This window comes from Rhipicephalus microplus, chromosome 6 (genome assembly GCF_043290135.1).
Source record: "Rhipicephalus microplus isolate Deutch F79 chromosome 6, USDA_Rmic, whole genome shotgun sequence".
Lineage (NCBI taxonomy): Eukaryota > Metazoa > Arthropoda > Arachnida > Ixodida > Ixodidae > Rhipicephalus > Rhipicephalus microplus.
The window spans coordinates 187674600-187691575 of NC_134705.1; the positions used below are offsets into that span (position 1 = coordinate 187674600).

General features: G+C 43.2%; 1 protein-coding gene across 1 annotated transcript; it reads left to right on the forward strand.

Moving 5' to 3' along the window:
• The first annotated feature begins 3508 nt into the window (after positions 1-3508).
• On the forward strand, positions 3509-15208 carry LOC119181219 (sterile alpha motif domain-containing protein 3). Its single transcript, XM_037432400.2, has 9 exons — positions 3509-8427; positions 11218-11327; positions 11405-11635; positions 11703-11787; positions 12505-12651; positions 14065-14289; positions 14421-14595; positions 14730-14803; positions 14890-15208. Exons 1-9 carry the CDS (start codon positions 8284-8286, stop codon positions 15157-15159), a joined length of 1461 nt encoding a protein of 486 aa, XP_037288297.1. The 5' UTR covers positions 3509-8283; the 3' UTR covers positions 15160-15208.
• The last annotated feature ends 1768 nt before the right edge of the window (positions 15209-16976 follow it).

Genomic DNA, 16976 nt, shown 5'->3' on the forward strand with positions numbered 1-16976 from the left:
ATATATATATATATAGGCACCATGTGTAAAAAACAGAAAATATTCTATAGGTGTAAATTTTCACAGCTGTACATTTGCATAACTCTAAGCTAACAGGCCCTAAGCCGTAACTTTGTGGCTGCCCATTGTGTTTCATGTTGATTAACCGAAATTGTTCGCTGAATGATAATATTTCGGTTGCAGTTGAAGGTAGCAATTTCACATTAACAGCAGATGTGCGCATCAGATAGTCCAAAGTAACAATCATATCAATTATCCGCTCCGGATACTACTAAATAAACAGAGCAATATGTAACAAAGTAACCATGCACAATGCGTTTCACTATAAATGTGGTGGATATCATTTAATTTGTTATCACACAAAGTGCCATGCGCTCTGCAGCAATACAGTGGGAAGAGACCAATAACACTGATAAAAGAAAAAGAATGTAACAAGCTTTGGTTAGAAAACAGTAGATGAAAGGGTGCATCAGGTACAGTAAAAGATAAATACAGTAAAGACAGCACACTAGAAACCATACACTAAAAGAGAGATGTAACATAAAATCATACGTCATCTTCAGTTGCGTAGCCAGGGAGGACATTTCCAAATACACAAACTCCAGAGCAAAAATATATGAAGTATGACTGAAACCCCTCTCCTAAAAAAACATTGGCTACGCTACTAGTAGTTTAGATTCAGCCCGTGACAAAAAGCTGTCTAAGATGACAATTTGGACATCATTCAACAATCATAATTTCAGGCCGTAGCATCAGCTCAGCACCAAAATATAGGTCAAGAACTTGAGGTGATGGAAGATTGAAGGGCTGTACAAGTTTTTGCTCGTCTGTATTGTCGACAACATACGACCAGCGGTGACGATCGAATCTGACTGTCATGAGCACATCTACAAGCAGGAAAAGGCTTCCGCAGTAAATATACAGCCTTCTTATTTGGCCAAAAAGTGGCAGCTGTTGCTTCTCTAGGATGACTACATCGAACTTTTTGAAAACCAAGTTTTCCACCTCGGCAGAACCAACTTCCCACACTGGAATGCCAGGAGAGACAACTTTGCGCATGTATGAGCACAAGTCTTCTAGCTTCAGCTGCCTGGATCTTTTAGTCTGTATGCCACGGTCCACTTCTAAGTTGGAAAATTCGAAACTCTGCAGCAACTGGTGTCTTTCTGCGATAGACTTGCATATATTTCGAAAGTTTTGGTTGCGCTGTGCAATAGTTTTCATGTACTGGTGTTTGGCTTCATATCGCATGCACCAGTATTGCTTTAGTGGACCAAGTTCACTGATGAGCCGAGGGTAATGAATCAAGAAATGCAGTTTGGGTATTATTGCACCAGGGTAGAGAGCAGCAAATGAAGATAAAAAAAATCGTATTTCATCTTGCAGATATGCCAAATGGTCGTGAGGAATCTTGTCGGCAAATGTTATATCTGCAATGCTTCTCAGAAGTAGGTACACTTCCCAGTGCTCATTTTGTTTAGGAACAATATCTGCAAACATAAGAGAAAAAAATCTGAATAGGCACCACTTTTGAGAAGCTGTTCCCTTGTATGCACTTTGCCCATTAAGAAAGGATTTCACGACTTCTTCCGGTTTGTTCTTTTTGTCGTGAGCACCAAAAACGAATGTGCGGATACGATCAAGGTCTGAGTGCCTAATTACTCCAGAACGAAGCAGGCCTTGCAAAATGTGCCTTAATACATGTGGAATGGCTCCCTCCAGCACATCGTGCATCAAGTCCGGAGGCAGTTGCACTGTCACATCAAAATAGGCAACATCTGTGAGTGGAGATTCATCTTTAACGCCGTACAGTGCTGTGCCTAGCTGCCTATTTATTTTAGCACTTGCAACGTGGTTTTGGTGCAAGGGCAGATTTCGAACCTGAACATCACTCTCGTGAAAGGCAGTGTTGAACGCCGAGTTTGGTGAAGTACAAAATCTGCATGGACGACCACGGCTGAAAGAACACGTGAATCCGCCAAGTCGATTCATTGAAAGGTTATCACCGGAAAAGGCAACAAGAATCGCTCTCACCTTTACCGCAACAGAGTTCTTCCACAGAGTGAAACCAGTCATCCATAAAGCTGATACGTCATCTACAACTGGCTTCAAAATAACATTGATTCCGTGCTTGATGACAAGTCTATATGGTGCAACTAAAACTACATGGATAGAGCTGAGCTGTGATCTGTATTTGGCATGGATGTTTACCACGCTGAAATACACGACAAGGATTTTGTGAACACCCCGCTTTGACCCCAGCGGATTCACTATCTCCACTTCGTCGCTGTACAACACAAAAAAAAGCGTATACTGCGCGCCATCCTCGAGTAGTGCATGCAACTTTTCTTTGTATATGCAGCCATCCCTAAAATTATGCAGCGTTGGTGAAGGCGCTCCTGTTGAGAAATCTAGCTCTATGTGGTCGCGGAAGTTCTCAGAGGACATAAGATTTCGCATGACACCACTTATAGGAACAAACTGAAAAGTCTCACCAGCACCAAGATCACGCACTTCAGGCTTTACGTAGGGCAGGTGACGCTTGGCGAATTGCTCTCGCTTATATTTACTACTTGCTGCTTGAAAAATATCCTCTAAGAATTCACCAGCGAGTAACTTGCGCAGTTCGATTCCTGCCGACTCCATCGCGATGTTATTTTCAATGACAGAAGCGAATGTCCGAATTATGTCGAGAAAGGTAATCTTGAAGTCATTGAAAACACTTTCTGCCGTAGAGTGCGGTAGCTTGTGCACTTCTGCAACACGAAAAAAAAGTAAGCACAGCTGTTTTTTTATTTTCAGCACGAAGTCGTTGATTGTGGTCACTCGAGCAGTGGGAACAGAGACCGCATCGCATTCCGTGTTGATCATGTTCGACGAGCAACCAGATGAAAACATTTCACTGTGATCACCCACTGTGTCGTGCGCAGCGCAGCTTGTTGTGGCACGCACCGGTGGTTCTTCGAGGACTGTTGGTTCAACACCGGCTTCCTCTGCGTCATCCATGTCCATATATCGTCTGTGCACACGGTAAATGTGCCTTCGATAAGATTCGAACTCACTGTAGGTTTTCGCACACCCATCCACACCGCACATGATAGAAAATCTATTGTCGTGGCGATGGTCTCTTATGTGCCAGACGACTTTGCAGAGCTTCGTGGACGAGAACGCACATCTTGGGCATGAGTGTAACATGTTCACTCGCGGCAGTATTTGCGTACAGCCGCTGGGCGGTATTCTGGACTAAGTACGCCGACGGCTCACCATGATTACAGGTAGCTACATGGCAGACGTAACTGCAGTTCTATCCGTAGTTTTCACCAGCCGAACTGGGCCAGCATGGCTTACCATTTAGGACCAAAAAGTTGACAAGACGGCGGAGGGCGAAAAACATGAACCGGCAACACGTGGAAGCTCCGCATTCTTTGAGGGTTTTTGCACGGCCGGGCTAGACTGCACCTGGAAGGCGGGCGTCGTGGAGGAAGGGGGGGGGGGGTGGGTGGCAAGGGTGAGATATTTTCACTGACAATAAGGATAAGGAGTAGTTGCCTTTACACGGGAATTCATGTGCCGTCTTAGCTGCGGGTAGCGAGAGGGTACACATTCCTACACGTGTCTAGCAGCGCCGTGAATATTGGTCGATGCAGAAACGGTTTCTTTCAAAATCAAGTTCAAGATCTAGTGAAGGATTCGACGAAACACCGTCTGGCGAGGGGCATACGTGTCTTGCAAATAAACAAACACTCGCCAAATTTGCAACGATATACGTTGCAATTAGCGAGCGTTTGTTTATTTGCAAAACAAGTTCAAGATTTGAAAAAGCCACGCTAAACTGGACGGACATGCTTTTCGTGGAAGTACACTGTGCAGGTGGATTTCTTGGACCTGCCCTTCATCGTGCCCGAAATACAGGCTGCCCGTAGGGAAAGCGCATGGGTTGGTTTACTTCATGCCACGCACGTGCTTATTGTGACATTTCATTCGTAGGGCAAGTATTGAACTTCCTGAGAAGCTACGGCAACATAAGAGCGATGTCCCCAAGTTCCAGTGACAAAGAGTACGTTCGCGGACCACGGCATCTATTTTCACAATGCCGGCGTCGTCGAACAAGATGCAGCTTATTTAAACAGGTTTTCGCGAAATCCTGGCCTATCCAAGACAGTCAGTCAGTCAACAAACTTTTTACACATTCCCCTGAGGAGCTGACGTCTTTCAAGACGGCTGGTCGGCTGCGGGCGGCACCCACGTCGGTACAGGAAGGGCATGCCCCTTTCGCAAGGAGACAGCCAGTAACTTCAACCGGCTTAAGGTGCGCTGCTAATCGAGTGCGCTCAATATAATTTCGCTCATCATGAAGAATAGGCACGACCCCACGGCAGGAAGAAAAAGTACGCGAATCGTGGAATTTTTTCTTGCAGCTAAAAAAAAAGAAGAAAAGAAGTGGATATTTCAAGGGCTAGTTTTTCTTTGTTAGTCTTGATATTGCACCTAAGAACAACAAAACAAAACATTTGTTTACTCCTTACTTTGATTGGCGTCCCTCTGTTTCAAGTAAAGTCCATTAATTAAAGGACTGCACAGCAAGCATAACCGCAATTAGTCTCCTAACCATGGTTATAGAAATTAAACGGGTGATTCCACGGGAGATAAGGTAATAAACCGAACTGAAGTGAGATCGACAGGAATCTGAAAAGGATGTATCACATTTGATTGAGTATTTCATATTTTATGTATATAGCACCAAGCAGCCCGAAAAGGAACCCAGTTTTCTTTTAAACTGCATAATTTATGGGATCAAAAATATGGAACATATTCAATGCGGGGGACCAATTTCATCACCCGTCGTTCTCGACAGGTGATGAGGGTGTTATAAGCAAACATTACCGTTGAATTTTTTGTGTGAAATGTATGCGACAGAAACAGTAAAGTAACATTTATGAAACGTACTTGTAAAGCGAAGGAAACTATTTTTGAAAAATTTCTGAATATGCAACACTAAGTATAAATTGTTGTTGGGCGATTTGATTTAACGTCAGTAGGGTACATAATACCGCAAACTTGGAAAAAACACAGATTCTAGTAAATAAGTAGGAGGGAGCAGAAAGGTCGTGCGATAAACTTCTTTGTTTATTTGAAAGAACAGGCCACCAGATTACAAATCTCTGCGAATGCGTGCGTCAAAATCGGTAAACACTGGTCACATTCGCGTGTCAGAAAGCTGCAGCTCGTTTTGGTAAAGTAAAATAGTCGTATCAATAATGTAAGCTGTGCCTCTTTTCTTAATGTCAAACGCCCCCAATAGCTCGCACTAATGTTTCGTTGCTTCTGCCTATTATCTTGACCTCGCGAAGCCGAGGATCACATCTGCAGGCTATACCATGCGCAGGTAAATACGCATTTCTTTTATTCTTTAGAGATAAAGGATGCTCCCGAGTCGGTCGTTGAGACAGCGTCCTGTTTGGCCTACGTACGTATTCCCACACGACAGCGGTATTTATGCAACCGTCACGCATTTCACATAAGGTATGGTGTGCTTCTTCAGGCATCCAGGCATTTCTGTCAACGTGGCTGACCCACGGACACCGTCCAGCCAACTTGTGTGGTGCCGAGATTACGCCCACGTACCATGCTTATTCCAGCTCACAATCATCAAAAGGTAGCAAAGGTTTGCTTTTGCGTCCACGTCTGGTGATGATGTAAAAATTTGAACGACTCTCGAGTGCAACGATCCCGGCGGCGATACCAAATGTTTGTTTTGTCGAGAAGTGGGTGACACGTGTTATTGGTACCTACTTTACACAGTGTTTAGACTTGAGTGAATAGCCGTTTGTAGAAGAATTATTAAGATGCTCGCTTAGCCGAATGTTTACACACCGACACCAACTCGAACAATCAGCCATTTTTACACACCAACCCGGTTGCCCCACGTACACCCACCTCAGTTGTCTATTGGCACAATGGTCACAGTAACTTAGAGTGGTCTAGAGTGGCTATAGACCACTCTGGGCTCCGTGTTTCGGAGCACAAACCGAGATCTCAACCAAAAAGTGTCACTTTTTTTGGTCTAGTGAAATATGCCGATGGAATATGCATGCCGATTCGACGCTGCAGTGTACTGGTTTAATATGGCAGACAGTGTGCCATCTTAAGAAGCGGAGGTTGGGAATACTTTCTAAGAAGAATAATAAAACATTAATTGGACAACTGCAGATCGAGAAGACATACGCGCCCGATATGTTTGAACTCTTTAGTGTGATTCAGCGGTCCTCTGGATACCATTCAATTGTACGATATGCCGGGGCCATCCTGATTAAATGCGTCGCAGTGGTCTAGCTAAACTATATATGGTCATATCTCCGACGAGCTTTGTAAAGGCAGCCACCCGCCCCATTATTCTGTCAACTAACATGATTTTAATTAGAACTAACAGACAATGACTCCAAGAAATATATAGAGGGTGTTATTAGAAGTAATTGCAATGTACATGTAAAGAAAGAAAATGGCATGGAAAGATAGCAGTCCGCTGGTAGGGACCAAACCTGTGACCTTCGAATAACGCATGCGATGCTCCAGAGCAGGGGTTCGCAACCTGCGGCCCGCGAGGCACTACTATATATGTGGCCCCGGCAGGACGTCCACCCCCCCCTCTCCTTCTAACCTTATTTCTTCGTATACTTAAAGGACCAGGCAGTTTTGGCCTAAAATGCAATTTTTTTAGTAACCAATGTTTAATTGGAACCTCATGACGCGTGCTTAAAATAAACATGATTTTACAGTTTTTTTACATTATCCCTTTGCTCGCAAAGCCCCCCCCCCCCCTTCCATTTGGCCCGTCGCTGTGCCAACTTCTGCTCTAGAGCATCGCACGTGTCGAAGGTTCGGTCCCTGACTGCGGTAAGTTACCTTTTCGTCCACTTTTATTTCGTCAAACTTACATTGCAATAACTACGAATAACATTCCCTATACTATCTCTGGCATCATTGTCTGTTAGTCCTCATTAATATTCTGTCGAACAAAGAAAAACGAGCCGTTCAGTTTTCACTTCTTTCCTTCAGCCAATGTATGTATATCTTTCCTAACAGAACAACAAGACCTTGAAGCAACAAAAAAAATTTCTCACACAGGTTTTGATAGTGAATATTACCTACATGCAACACAATCACTCCATTAGAGTCTCTCTCGGAGTGAGACCGTGCGGAAGTGACATAATATCGCTTGTAGAATAAATGATGTTGACACCGGTGATTGTTTTGTCACGAACTCAATGGCCACGATAAATGAAATCTTAGCACTTCATTCACGTGCTCGGAGAACATATTCAAGTTCTCATCGAATGGCCGAGAGATAACAGAATTCTTTGCCTACATTATGCTTGAAGCAGTTTGTTTTTACGAGTGGCCTTGAAAACTGTGTCTCACACCTTTCAAAACAACACGTGGGGAGCTGCATCACACTATCTGAAATAACACAACCGCTGCTTAATTAGTATTGAGCGAAGTGGTAGCTGCACATGACTTCTGTCGTCGTAAATTCACGTTAAAACGGACGTGGCATCTGCCTACACGAGCGAGTCATGCAGCAGAGAATTAATATAAATTAATTAATTTGTGCGCTCGATGCACACAAATTGAATTGAGTTAGCTTCTTTGTGGTGGTCTTACTTATTTGTACCAATGTCCATCTGGTTAAGCGCATAATTGTAAGCTATATAAACATGGAAGGTGGTGGCGCGTTACAGTGTCGAACGTTAGGGGGGGGGGGGGGGCAGTGGTTTTCAGAATCGGAAAAGAAAGGAAAAGTGAACCCCGCAAATATTTGCCGCCAACTGCGACACCTGAGCAGTGGTTCACTGGGGAAGGGGGATAATAGACTAGAGTGGAGAGATGAAATGGGAATAAGAAAGCGAGAGAAGAGACCAGGAAAAAAAAAGGGGGGGGAGAACTTGTTCTCTTTTCATGCCCTTCTACTCACTCGCTGTCCCCAACTGGACCGGCATAATGAATAAAATGTTCTTTATTACCTTCGCATGCCAGCTACAGGTTTCAGACAGGACAAATTTCCGCTGCACAGAGCCAAATGGTCTTCAAGATTCAAAATTTTAACAACAGACAGCGTCGTTGTGATAGTTACCTTCAGGAGGCGCTGATTACTGAAACGCGGCAGGGGGCGCACACATCGACGGAAGCTGAGCCAGGCTAGGGTGGCTAGCCAGGCAAAGAGCAGGTTGTCGCAGTGTGAACGTGTCAGCAGCTTTCCTCCCGCGCCCACGTGCTTGTGTATTCATGGAGCCGCCGGAATTCCAATATTTGGTGTCATTTCAAGGCCGCAAGAAGATTATTTCTGCTCGTGGACCGACGGAGGCGGACATTTTGGAAGCCTTGAAGACGACAGACTTTGGCCATTCTTTGCAAGCATGCCGGATTGAGGTATGTTGTCTCTATCCTGAAGTGCATCGAATTGCATTGTGACAGTGGCCCAAACAGTACTGATTATATTCCGTTGTTAGCACGTGCTTCAACAGTTTTACCAAGCATGCGCTCGCGCTTTTCGAAGCGTGGGGCTTTTCTTGCCCTGCTCTCTCACTGGAGCTGTCGGCCCGCGAAGCGTGCACGTGGTCTCGGAGTTGCTGATGGGAGATGTAAACCAGGTTTAATCTCCGCTTCGGCGGCGCGCAACCACCCTTTGCTGGCATTCGCAGTGGTTGTGTTGCGATAATGTAATGGTGCGAATCGGCTATCGGGGTGGTTTTAAAAAAAAAGTGAAGAAATAAGTGTGGCCTCGTAACTGTGGCTCACTTCGGAGGTCAACTCAACAACACTGCACCGAGGATGGGGAAGTGGGAATGACAGATGTAGAGGATGAGAGGTGAAAATGGTAAAAAAAAATGCGCACTCGATCTGTCTCTCGGAGGCACGCACGAACTTTCATTAGCGGAAAGTGGGGCAGCGCGCTTGGTCATCCAGTTATCGAGCAGGCAATGCACCAAGACACGGCGTTGGTAAGATGAGTGGCCGTCGCTGAGTTCGTTTCCTGGTGTTCAAATTGAGCGAGATTGTTCACGAATAAAGGCATAGCTAGGATGTTAAGAGGTTAGGTATGTAAGGAGATCAGCAAAAAAAAGTAAGACTTTTGTACCGCACGTAAAACATGAAATCAATAAAATTGGACTACAAGAAAGACTTATTATCAATTTCGAAGGACATGGAATAGGCTAATTTCTGTGGTTACTGCATGTATCTTCCATAGTGAAAATAGCGTGGGTGCAGAAGCTGCTTGTTAGCATCGGCATGCGCAGGGTTCCCCTCTGAAGAGGGGGGCTGGGTGAAGGTTGCACGCCGGGCACGTTCTCTCCCCCCACCCCGAAATTTTTTTTCGCTCTGCCTACACAGAACAAAATGAACGTTTACCTGCCCGGTACCCACTATAGATCAGAAACGTGCCCTCCCCTCTGAAAAAGATATCTGCATACTACCCTGGCTGACTTTGCGCTGCCTTCTGAAACTCAGCACCCCTCTCCCTATTGTGTCAATGAGTGGGGCAAACATGGCGACCCCCTTCTACGTCTTAATTGACAATAGGGTGAGGGGCGGGGGGACCGCCAGCTGTGCTCCCAGGTATGCTCGTCAGAAACTGAAAATTCTCAAAGCTAGCGTAAAGTGTGTGTGTGTGTGTGTGTGTGTGTGTGTGTGTGTGTGTGTGTGTGTGTGTGTGTGTGTGTGTGTGTGTGTGTGTGTGTGTGTGTGCGTGTGTGTGCGTGCGTGTGCGTGCGTGTGTGTGTGTGTGTGTGTGCGTGCGTGTGTGTGCGCGTGCGTGCGTGTGCGTGTGTGTATGTGTGCGTGCGTGCGTGCGTGCGTGCGTGCGCGCGCAGTCTTGTGTTCTGGATGCTTGTTCACCAATGCTGTACGTTTGCCCCACGGTCGGCATTTCTGTCTCGCAGGTGTCGTTAGGTGTGTTTAATGCTTTGTATTCTTTGATATATTGTGTTGCTTTGTGTAGTGAAATCATCAATAATTATTAGGTGTGTGAGTATTCAAATTACCAATGGAATAGCGACGGATCCTTTATCTCTATTTAGCTATTTCATTGCCGAAATGTGTGCACTCGAAACATTAATGGGCTATCAACACTGTATTTATTAGCGCATGATTTCGCTTCTGCAAAAAACTATGGTGTTGCCAAGCGGTGGTGTTGGATGTTGAAACACAGTTTGAATTTTAGCCATTTTTGTAAAGGTGATAGCTGCCAGGTAAAGCCAGCTACATAGGTCAGAGAAAGTGTTTCCCAGAAACAGTCTGGAAGATAGAAGTGCAGCATAGCGTTCTTGCAGAGTAATATGAGAAGCACGATCATAAGATCGACTTCGACATCGCTTCTGTTCTTGAAACAGAAAGGAATCTATGAAGGAGGCTCTTGTTCAAATGCTGTTACATTCAGAACACACCTGTAAACATGAACCGGTCGTTAGGAACAATTCCCTCTGTATACGTTCACAGCCTCCGATACGCGAGAGAAAGAGAAAGCAGGGGCCATTGTCAAACAAGACGGGGAGATGCTTCCATGACCAATATAGTCATCTCCTTAGGAAAATACCGAATTGGTTCCGAAACGTCGAGATCTCTACGAACTTGGCTAGAGCCATTTCTAATTTCTAAATTGTGATACACTGTAGAAGAAAAGTTTGACGACAGAGATAACAACAGAGCTAAAAAATTTGCTTCAGCTTAGCGCACGCAAGAAATGCAGCCTAATAATTCCTTCAACGTGCGAAAATATAAGGCTCCATGGTCTATTGAATGAAGACTTGTGCCATTAGCGTATACAGTATTTTATAGATAGCAGATACTGTGAGTGTGGTTTTTCGTTGTAGCACAGTGATTATCTTCTGCTAGTACAGCAATCATTAAATGCTTTTGTTTATTTCTAATTGATGTTATGAAACAGTGAAATTTCACAAGTTTAATTGTCACTATTTCACAAATCTGAACTTACTGATACCGAATGTCCAGACGAGTAATTTACAATGCTCTTTACAATACATACATTAAGGGTTTCTCGACAATACACACGGCATCATGATAATAATAAAAAAAAACAGGACAAGTAAAGTGATTCTAGGGTGCTATTGAATATAACATTGGTAGTCTGCTTACTTCAGGTTCTGTGCCTATTGAGGTAACTTTATGGGAATTTGAACATCACATCTGAATCTCTTTCAGGTATACAACGTCCGACATGATGAATTTGTGGACCCACCAGCTGGCCATGTCTTCTCTGAGAAAGATAAAATCAGGCTTGTGTGCAGTGAAAACTTCTTAATGAGCTGCAGGTCAGTACCTAAATTTCAGGTGCCAAGTTTAATATTGCTTTTGGAAAACTGCATCACTTACTAGCCTCTGTTTTCAGCACAACTGACAAAGTGACAGCAGTGCATGAAGGTAGCCTGCCCAAGACCCTTGAAAGTAATGAGCAGTCACCTAGTCAGCAGCTTGCCTGCTGTGAAAATGATTATAGGCTACCACCTGTGCCCTTAGATATTAAGGATGCGATTGAAAGGACACAACCAGGAAAAGTGTCCAGTCACACTAAATCCCGCATTGTAGGGTGGATTGCAAATCATCTCATGACTATAACAGTGTAAGTATAGGCATGTATTTGCATGTGTTTAATTCAGTACAGGTTTTAAAGTTGCTCTTTTTTACAGCTATCCAGGAAGCCTCTACGAAGCAGCTGCAAAATCTCTCGTGTTGGAATATCCAGTGCTAAGGGACACTATTGGCACAGGCTGGGTAAGCACTAAAGCAATGGCATTCCTATAACTTTATTGGGATGTCATACATGTTGGTGAGCTAGACTGCAGGTGCCCTTCAAGTTATTTTGTTCTTGGAGAGCATTCAAGAAGTTTCAACCCCATATTTATTACATTTGAATAATTGCCATGCATGTTCTTAGAGTCGTTTCATCGAACTCTGATAATGGCAGACATTAACTTGAGGGTTTGATAATAATCATCAACTAGGTGCCCATGGCCAATATATTCATATCATGCATTAATAAAGTTAAAAACTGGCCCTGGTTATAAGCTTTAACACCGGTTTAAGAGGATAAATACAGATGTAATGCATCGCTTCTGGGGATTGAATATTACCACTAATGGTATATGTAGTTTCTAATCACAGCTTGAATAGAGGCTCACACAAGCTCAGTTCTGCGACTGAAATGCCACGATCTTCGCCATGCCGCATGGCTCCAGCACATACATAAAATGCAGGAACCGGAGTTTGGAATGAGCAGATAAAGCTAAAATACAACAGATATGCTGATATTACTAGGAACAGCTAAATTTGCCAGGTATTGTCACCTGAATCTGCTTCTGCCCCATAGCAGGTTAAAAGCAGTGTATCAAGGTTCCCAAAGAATCATTTGCTTCAAAAGTGACCATGTTCAAAGAGGACAGTGTCCACTGTGCGGAAATTTGAAATAATAAAAAAAATTGTTGTTTCCAGGACTCATGGAAAGTCTCCTTGAAATACAAATTCGCATATATGAGGAAGTCTCTGTGCACAGTTCCAGCTGTTCAAGCAGCGAGAGCAGCTTACGGAAAACGCAAAGACTTAGAAGAAAGCACCAATACTAAGCGGCACTGCCATGTGGTAAGTGAAACGTCAAATGGACTGGTACATAGAACTCAACTATGAAGTCACTCTTATTTTATGTGTGAGCTACTGAAGTAAAACATTATTCATGTTTTTAACGATATAACCTCTTCATATCAACACATTAAGAAGCCAGGCAAGTTTTCAGGGCCATATTGACAGTTAAAGTATAGTAAATGCAAAATAAGACAAAATAAATTTGGTAAACAAAAAAATCATCTTATCTCCTATGGAGAACAAAACAACAACTTTCACAGTTTTCATGCAAGGCTCTATTATTTGAGTCAAGATGGTAACGCTCTATCAAACTTCTATGTGTCCCTGTATGTTTAAAACTCGGCGTTTCAGCAAGTGCCGCGGGCATGTTGCTCGATTCCTCATTCTTTTCTTCATTTTGTAGCTAGGTTCCCGACTTGGCTGATTCCATGCTCCTTGGTTAGCAAGTAGTAGATTTATTGCTCGGTATCAGCTTGTTATTGACATCATGCATCATTCCAGCTTTAAATATTGTGTTCTACATTTTGCACCATACTTATCACTGAAAGTGACTGACAATCCTTTGATTCAACTATTAAACTCGCATGAGTACTGAAATAAGTGGACAGGTGAAATCAAACTACTGCAGCTCAGTGAGCATGTGATGTGAAAGCTCCAACCAGCGATAATTAATGCCCTTTCAGTGGCCACCATAAACAATGCCCATATGCTATGCTTGGCTTCAATATCTGTCTGTCCTCTACATTAGAAAAGCTCCTTATTGCTCTTTATTTGTTGACTACACCATGTAACTATACATAAACCAATGTTTTTCCAGAAGCTTTTTAGAGGTGAACATTTTTTTTTGGGGGGGAGGCAAGATACATATTAGGTTCGAAATTTCAAGTTTTCAAACTTTCTTTTTATATGAAAGAACAAGCACTACTAACTAATATCTGGTCAAAGTTTTACATATATGACATACATATAAAGGCAACAACTCTTGTATTCTAACACCGACACCGCAGTTGGCAATATTTAAAATCAGTGTTACCTCTTCAGACTCCTTCTGATATAGGTAGGAGGCGTGGTTCACTGGTTTTACACACACATTTGCGATATGCTGGTTCACAAGGTGTAAATTTGGAAGTGGTGAAGTGCCGAGGTGGTCGACATTGGAGAGAATCATTGTGAGAACTTTGATATTAACATAATTTATGACACACTCGCAGAGCAAGATGGTATCAGTACACACTGCTTCAGTTCTCTTACGTAAGTCAACCCTGTAATTGAGTTCTCTACACATGTCCAGTTCAAAAAAATGCCAACATTCTTCAACTGAGCTAGCAAAAAGTTGAGTTTTCATGTCTGCCTATTTCATGTCATTTGTCGTGATCTTTCACTGTGCAGTACCATCTTTTTTTTGCTGATTAGATTGTAGATCTCTCCCAACATGTCGCTTCTCAGCATGATGAGGCTACAATTAATAGCCATATTGACTACATGGTGAAAGAAATCAAGCGGCCTATTCCTGACATGCAAAAACTCGGTGATTCTATGGAGCAGACAAGACCATCTAGACAGAAGTGGATGAAGGAAATGAGGCCATCAACAGCAGATGTGGTGCTGAAATACCCTGCTTTGGCAAAGGCTGAAATGGTGAGCAGAAACAGCTGTGGTTTTGATCCTGCTGCAGAAATGTATGTGAGAGAACTTAACAATGAGTTTTTTTATGTTATCGATAGTTGCAAATTTGTTGGTGATTCGGTACAATTTTTTTGTCGTTCTAGCTTCATGAGGAGTTCATTGCTCTCACTGGCGTTAACTTAGAAAAAAAGGTCCTGGAATTTATAAACCGGTATGGAGACCGGTGTTTTGAGCTTGCGAAGTGTCGTCGTTGCGCGAAGGAAGCTGTGAAAGCAATTGAAGAAGAAGTCGAGGCACTGGATGGTGACGAAAAGAAATGTACGTGTAGAAGCTTGCCAGCTTTTCCAGTTTTCCCAAATTTCCAAACTTTTATAAGTCATTTTCATAGGAGTATTACTGTCAATGCCCTTATATGTGAAAGTTTGATGTGCCTAAAAATATTTCGTCAACAGATCGCTTTGCCGTTGGCATTGTCGAGTTGCTGCCCATGCTCCTAAAGGAGCAGCCGCGATTTCTGCAGGGACCGGTGAGCTTATTTGCTTTACCTTTTTTTATATCAGCTAGTATACTTTTCATCAGTGATGCTGATTTTATGTATTACTCATTTTACAGGACACCTACCCTGCCCTTTCGCTGAAGGGCAAAAATGCCTCTGAAGCTACAAACATAGTTGCGAGCTTTGAAGGGCTTAGTGTAGAGGTGCTTGATGTAATTGCAGGTATGACGGCGCTTATGGAAATATACTGGATATTCGATGTCAAGTACAGTGGCGCCAACAAAAAAACATTCACTCTACTTGAACATTTCTGTGGCTTGCCGACAAGTGCAAAGCAGATGCCGCTAGTCATACGGCAAATATCATCGCTTGAAAAGGCAACTTAAGTTATGCCTACAGACGTGTGTTATCAATAAATGTTTTCATATAAAAATGCACTGTGTGGCATATTTCATTGCTCCCTGGCTTTTGGAACAATGCATTGTTTTGTTCCTGACAATGTCAGCCGCATAAACCTGTGGTTTTATACGGCCGTTGACACTCAGCAGTGAATTTGGAGGTGTGTTCGTAGTGTCTTTCATGATAATATATTTCGCAGTGTGGAACAGAACCAGGTGTTTTCCAAGAAAAAGTGCTAAATACCATGATGCAATACATTGGCAATTATTCTGATTTTATATGTATAGTGCATATCTATATTATTGGTATATATACCCGCATTTTCGTCGCATTCATTACAGCTACAATGTTCTCGGTAAAATATGGCCATCAGAATAATCAATTCAACTAACCTGGTGTGCACACAATTGTGTATTCGAAGAGTCTGTCGTACCTCCATACCAGCCGTAGCTAGTAAGAACGTAGCATCGATTACTAACATATTAGCTTCGTAACTTTGGAAGAAGGTAGTGGAACTTGCTACTTTTGGGTAGCAACGGCTTGTCACATATGTTACAACCATATTATAGTAATGGGAGTAGTAGTAACTATTGCTACATATGCCGTTACTAACAGGAAGTAGTAATGGCAAGGCCAGTAACAGTTACTACCCTTGTTGTTGCTACCTGCTGTTAGTAACAGCAACGGTAGTAAGGATTCCTACCCTTGCTTTTACTAGCTGCTGCTAGGAACGGCAAGAGTAGTAACAGTGACTACGCTTGCCGTTACTAACTCCCGTTACTAACAGGGTTGTAACATATGTGACAAACTGTTACTACCCAAAAGTAGCAAGTAGCACTACTTTTTTTTTAAGAGTGTGGAGAACAAGAAGAGGGAGAGATAAGTATACTCGGAGGGGCAGGGAGTGTGGAAAAGACGTCTTGGTAAAGCCCATGGTGCGGCAGGTCCTTCATAGCTTTGTAGTTAGTCTCAATCGTTGGTTATGGCTAATTAGGACGGAATGAAAACAGCGATAACAATTATATCCATAACCATCTTTTATCGCCGCCTGCGAAGACGGACTGAATGAAACCAGCATTTGTCAAGAACTGCACGCGTTCATGCTTCTTCCACGGCCGCTACATAAAAAAAGAAGGCCCAGCGCCATGCTTCTGCCGACGGATTTATCGGTCAGTCGATAAAGTTTTTGCACAACATTCAATTTCGCCCACGCGACGCCCTAAGTTCTCTCGCATCAATGCAAAGCCTCAACGACATTTGCAAATGAGTTTAAAAAAATGTATACAATATCTGGAACTTGAATTCACGAGCATTAAAATGCCTTTGCAGTGTTGTACGTATCACATAGGATAACGCACGTTCGACTGCCGTGCTTTTAAAAGTACTGACTAGCGCTTTTGACTGAAGTCCACGACGTGATTTTCCGTGCTTTGAGCACTTCACTTCGTTGGTTTGCTCAAATGCTTCACCTTTGAGAAGCGTGATTGTAAATGGCAGAAAAATCACCTTTTTCTGTTTTTTTCTTGAATTTGTTTCTCTTGCCTGCTGGTTTTCACAAAATTTATGTCGCCCACGACCGCGCCCGTGTGGGAGTACGCGGTTCAAAGGAGCAGTCGACTCGCGCGAAAACCGAAGGACGAACCCGGTGTTTTATTTGCTCAAATCGTTCACTTCTGGGCAGCATAATTACAAACCGTGGACAGAGTCGTTCGTTCTTATTACTATTCGTCAGCACAGATGATCGTCTTCATCAACGTCTTTATGAGCCTGCCTACGCCCACTACAAAACAAATGTCTCTCCCAT